The sequence below is a fragment of the Sturnira hondurensis genome, unplaced genomic scaffold, assembly GCF_014824575.4.
Source record: "Sturnira hondurensis isolate 20B ecotype Veracruz unplaced genomic scaffold, ASM1482457v3 Scaffold0021632, whole genome shotgun sequence".
NCBI lineage: Eukaryota > Metazoa > Chordata > Mammalia > Chiroptera > Phyllostomidae > Sturnira > Sturnira hondurensis.
In genome coordinates this window covers 5,691,516-5,697,515 of record NW_028094263.1, presented here as the reverse complement: position 1 = coordinate 5,697,515, position 6,000 = coordinate 5,691,516, and the positions used below count along the sequence as shown (strand labels likewise).

At 44.7% G+C, this 6,000-nt stretch overlaps 1 protein-coding gene across 4 annotated transcripts; it reads left to right on the top strand.

Annotated features, from left to right (window-relative positions):
* Positions 1-266: 266 nt before the first annotated feature.
* Positions 267-3,805, top strand: LOC118978134 (keratin-associated protein 4-6-like). Of its 4 annotated transcripts, none has more exons than XM_037033430.1 (2): positions 267-609; positions 3,603-3,805. In XM_037033430.1, the coding sequence occupies exons 1-2, from the start codon at positions 267-269 to the stop codon at positions 3,803-3,805; spliced, it is 546 nt and encodes a 181-aa protein (XP_036889325.1). The 4 variants fall into 4 exon arrangements, with proteins under 4 accessions (XP_036889325.1, XP_036889324.1, XP_036889323.1 ...); XM_037033429.1 differs by having other exon boundaries at positions 267-642; XM_037033428.1 differs by having other exon boundaries at positions 267-668; positions 3,590-3,805.
* The last annotated feature ends 2,195 nt before the right edge of the window (positions 3,806-6,000 follow it).

Below are 6,000 nucleotides of genomic sequence, written 5' to 3'. Positions count from 1 at the left end.
CGGGCTTTAAGCTAACTGGATGGCTCATACAAGAAGAAAAGGAAATAATGCCGTTCCTATAAATAGGGATATTTGTCAGACAAACACAATTACCTAATTTACTAAAACTAACTGACTTGCAATTAGGATAAACAACAACAGAAGTCCTGCACATGGTCACAGCAGCCCTGAGCAGGGTATAAAAGCAGCCGAGGGCAAGGAGAGATCATACACTCAAGAACCCCACTCTCCTGAAAACTCACTCAGAACCTCCACTCTCAGACACCATGGTCAACTCCTGTTGTGGATCCGTCTGCTCTGGCCAGGGCTGTGGCCAGGAGACCTGCTGCCGCCCCAGCTGCTGCCAGACCACCTGCTGCAGGACCACCTGCTGCCGCCCCAGCTGCTGTGTGTCCAGCTGCTGCCGCCCCACCTGCTGCATTTCTAGCTGCTGCCGCCCCTCTTGCTGTGGCTCCAGCTGCTGTTGCCGCCCCTGCTGCTGCCGCCCCAGCTGCTGCATTTCTAGCTGCTGCCGCCCCTCTTGCTGTGGCTCCAGCTGCTGTGGCTCCAGCTGCTGCCGCCCCTCCTGCTGCATTTCTAGCTGCTGCCGCCCCTCTTGCTGTGGCTCCAGCTGCTGCTGCCGCCCCTGCTGCTGCCCCTCCTGCTGTCTCCGCCCAGCCTGTGGCCAGGTTTCCTGCCACACCAACTGCTACCGCCCCACCTGTGTGATCTCCACCTGCCCCCGCCCCATGTGCTGCGCCATCCCTGACTGCTGAGTCTCTGCTTTGAACATACCACTTCCTCCTTTTCTCCCTCCACCTAGATGTACACCTTCCTTTCCAAAAATATGTAACTGATCTCTTGGTTCCCATACCAAACCCCAGTCCTACTAATTCTCTGTCCACATTCTAACTTCTGTCCAAACTCTCTTCCTTTAAAATGAATCCATTCAGAATCCTCTAATAAATTACGTACCCCCAACATCCCTTCGGGACATCCATTCTTTATGCTTAAGGAATTCAATGGTCTCCATCACTTGTGGGGCCATGGAGTTTAATGCTTTTGACATCAAAATCCAATAAAGTCTTTTTCTTGTACTCCCTTGGAAAGATTTTCTTATAGCTTGTTATTTCTATGTACCCAAATAAATCTCTTTGTACTAACTCTGAAAATTGAATGCGACTGTTAGCTCTCGTTTTTAAAGGTGGGTGCCAGGTGACTGCATTTCCCCGCACCTTTTGAACAGACAGCACAGGGCAGTCAACCTGCAATGGAGGCCAAACAACATTGGCCACCAGTTTTCTCTAGAAAATCTCTTCTGTCTTAGCCAGATCAATGACTCATTTTCTAGTCTTTAGGGGAAAAATGTTAGCAGGAGTCACGTTGCATCCATGAATAGAATAAGGGGAAAGTTTTACAAAGATTCAACATAATTTAGGATCCTTTGAGACTCTGACTTTCAGTGGTGGGGGGCGATGGAGGCAACTGCACTTGAACGACAATAAAAAAATAAAAGAAAAAAGAAGAAAAAACTCTGACTTTCAGGGGTTTTTTTTTTCACCAATAAAATCAGCTAATAAATAAGGACAGAAATAAATAAATGTGGCTTTTCTCATGTGTAACTGTCATCCCTTTAGAATATTTCTCCCTCTTTTCTCCATTAGTCAAAAGTTATATAATTTTAAAGAACCATGACATGTCCCTATGTCATTAAATAGCCTTCATTTTACTTAACAAACACTTTTCACTAGTGGCCTCTACCCCAGCCCTGTTCTGAGCAGGTGGAACAAAGTAAATGTCACAGCTCACTGTCAGGGCATCTGCACTGCAACGGGGGAATGACGGGGGTAAATAATAGGACACGGTAGAGTGTGGCAAATTGGGAGCACAATGCAGAAAAGAGTTATATATGCATGTGGCAGTTTTTCAGAAACCACATCACTGGGGAGGAAGCATTAGGTAGGGTTTTGACAGATGAATAGGAGTTTGCAGAGCTGACAAGAAAGAAGAAGCACCCTGGGAAGATCAAACAGCTTCCGCAAAGGCTTGCAAGTTTTATTCTTCCCACATTCCTCAGCTGCTCTAGACAAGCTAACTTTCTGCTTAATCTTGTATAAGTTTTTGCTTTTAACTTCTCCATGTTTCTTTTGCCTATCCCACTAAAAGAGGAGAGGAATACACAGTACCTCACAGGGTTGCATTAGAGGTTAAAAACAAACAAGATAGTCAGCATAATGTCTGGTACATAGTGAATACTCCACAAATAATAGATACGAGTGTGTTCTCCACCTTTCTTGGAGGGTATATAGAACTTATTCACATATTATATGTTTTCATTTTAATTATTTGGCTAAAATAACTTCCATTCTTTTCATTGTTGCCAAACTCTGTTTTCCATGCATGTCTTATTCAAGTACCGACAGGAGGCTGATGAGGGGTTGCTTGTTACGCCCCCCGTGGTACCCAGGAGAGTGTCTTGGACACGTGTGCATGTTACATGCTGTGGAATCAGCCCCAACTCCCGGCAAGCCTGCGGACGAGCACCATCCACACAGTCCTGTCCTCACCAGCCCTTCTCTGCCCCTGTGACTCACGTCTGGGGCTTCTTTTTTGGAGTCAATCCCTCTCACATTTGGTCTTCCTCTTTTCCTGCTGCCTTCTATTTTCCCAGCATTACTGTCTGTTCCAAAGAACCTGCCTTCGCACCATGTGTGTGAAGTAAGATAGTTGCTTCCGTTTTGTTCCGGTTACATGGTGTTGAAGACCTAATACTCTTAAATATTGTTTATACGTAACAAATGCTTCGGTGATGACGTACCCATTTTGCAGGTTTAGCAGTTAAAAGAGAAATTAAAATTTTTCCACTGTGAATGCCTACCCTGAAAGACACACAGCAAAAATGGTTTTTACTGTTTAAAAGGAGTGCGGCAGTGCTGAGGACCCCAGCTGGAGACCGTGAAATAAGATCGGACACAGAGTTCGAGACAGCCTTAGGGCCCAGCTCTCTCCCTGGCCACTCGAGACGTCCACACAGGGTCAGCCATGCTATGATGGACGGCACAGGCTCCTCCCCAAACGGTCATCCGCACTCTCTCTAGCATCCCCCCGACCAGCACATATTCCTCTCAGCTTCGACGACAAAAGATACATGAGCATCGTGAGGACCACTCCTCGTGATTTTCACAAGCTCATGTACCGGCAGGAGGAAATGTCACGTTCAAAGACAGAATGTCAGAGTCCTGTGACAAGTGCCTCGTAAAAGACACTGCATCTGCCAGAAGCACGGGTGACACCCACTGAGGAAGAAATGTGATACGTCTTTCCATTGGAGACACAGGAGCTCACCGGAAAAAGGAAATGTGCTATTTTACCCATTTTGGAGTACTTAACTAGAAACACACAATTATGTAATTAAATAATTATGTTTTCTAGTAGGGTAAATAATAACAAGGAAATAGTGACATAGTGATAGCTCTTCAGCAGGGTGTAAAGGGAGGTGTGGGCCAAGGAGACTCTCAAACCCAAGAACCTCACTTTCCTGGAAACTCACCCAGAACCTCCACCCTCTGACACCATGGTCAGTTCTTATGGCTCTGTCTGCTCTGATGAGGGCTGTGGCCAAGGCTGCTGCCAGACCACCTGCTGCAGGACCACCTGCTGCAGGACCACCTGCTGCCGCCCCAGCTGCTATGGCTCCAGCTGCTGCCCCTCCTGCTGTCTCTGCCCAGTCTGTGGCCAGAAATCCCACCCTACCAACTGTCATCACTCCACCTGTGTCATCTCCACCTGCTCCCGCCCGATGTGCTGTGCCTCCTCTTGCTGCTGAGTCTCCTCTGTAACCTATTTACACTTGTCCCCAAAATGTAGACGCTGCCTGTGATGACTCTTAGGACACATGGAATCTAGGCGACGTCATTCAGTGGACTGGGCTTCATGATAAGCTCACTGTCGCACTAACTCTGTGAGCACATGCTGGTTCATTCGAAGCTCTCCCCTTTGCTACCTTTTCTTTTTGATACCAACCAACTATGTATTAATTTGCAATCCACCCACAAAGAAACTGCCTGGGTCCTCTAAACTCATTCTCCCTCACCACTTTGGCTCTAGATTACCCTTCCGACAAGGTGGACATTGTCTGCAGCCCCCGAGTGACACCGATGTGACACTCTCCACCCTGCAGTCCAGTTACACCCTGTGTTTTCTCCCAGAGTGAACTTGTTATGTTTTGTTGTTTCTCTGCCCTCTAATAAACTTCTCTGAACATAAGAATTCATGGGCATCACTCCCTATTGTCTTTATCGTCATTTTACTCAGTAACTAGGCAGGTATGGAAAGAATAGCTGATGCTGAAATCATTTTGAAAATAAGCACTACATCAAACATAGATAATTTAAGATATTAGATCAAAAGTGGCATGTATGTGCATATGTATGTGGCACAGTATCCTAAATTAGGACAGATTTAATTCACGTCTTTAGCTCTTATTTAAAACACACCATATCCCCTTAATAGCATTGGCCCTACTTTGCAGAAAAGGGTAAACCCAATTTTCTCAGTGCATGCCAATGGAAGAAGGAAAATCTCCTGTAAAGAATTTACACATACTTAGTTTCTTTCATTAAAATTTTTTTTTCAGAATTTACAGCCACAAAGTGGGTTAAACACTATTTCTCATTGAGTTCTACCAAGAAGAAATGCATATGTCATTGTATTTTTCAAAAATCCCCTTTACTGGGCTTTGATTGGCATGAGAAAAGCTATATGCATGTAACGAATACAACTCATTGAGTTATATTTCATTCTATCTTTAAGGACACATGTTTCATATGGGTGATGTTACGTTCCTGAGTGTCGTCTCTCAGGACTTTCCATGTAAGTCAAGCATCTCTTCAGTTAACACTCCCACACATGTTGACCCTGAGAGAGTGGAATTTCTTTTCAAGGATTTTTTTAACGGAAGTGAATTTGTAGCTTTAAGTAGTTCTTAGCTGAGGTTCCCAATGACTTTGTGAATACGATGGTACTGAAGTGAGAATTCTACATAGGAGATGAAACCTACACAGTAAGGAAGCAACAACGACAAGACTTGCTAACCCCTCACTCGGAATTTGAAATTCCAACAGCTATATGTAGTATCAGAGACTGTTTTCAAAAATAATTTTCTGTGCCTGTCTGTAAAAATATTCAAACAAAATATTTTCAAGGGCAACCAATATCACAGCATCACACATTCTCAGCCATTTAAATATTTTCTCTGCTAGCCACTGCCACGAGATGAGCGTCACTGGAGGGAGTTCATGTGAAGGGGACACCCCATCACAATCTCCACAAGGGCGACTGGTCACGTGTTGAAAGAAACTGAATCTACAAAGACTGTCTCAGTTGTCTGTTGCTGTATAACAACCACCCCCAAACTTAATAGCGCAAGACAATAATGATTCCTGATTTCTCACAATTCTGTGCATTGACCGGGCATCCTTTTGACATTTGCCTGGTCCCACTCATACTCCTGCATTCATCTCAAAGTTCAGCGGGGGCTGAAGGATCCAAGATGGCTTCACATATGTCTGGTAATCGATGCTGCCTGTCTCCTGGGGCACCTTGGTTCTTCTCTACACCGCCTCTCATTCTCTCATCCACCATGTTCTTCTAGTCAAAATAAGTTGTAAGCCCAAACCAGACCCAAAGGGTAGAGAAATAGAATCTAGGTCTTGATGGACAGAGCTACAAGACGCTGCTAGACAGTGAGGGGCTACAGCAGAGTGGGGAAGTTCTGCTAAGCCAACATCAGCCTCTATATAGAAGCCATCAGAGCAGGATTCCATATTAGTTTAGTATCTGTGTTGATGAAGTCCACCACTAATTTTTCCCAAGAGAAGATTTCACCTGTTTATTAGTTATTCAAGCAAGTGGTACTTAGAGTAGGCCATGAAATAGCATCTCTAATGAAATCTTTGATTAAATCAATAGCCCCTTTCATAAAATTGGCATTTTTCTTTTGAACATCTAATAAAATATAAA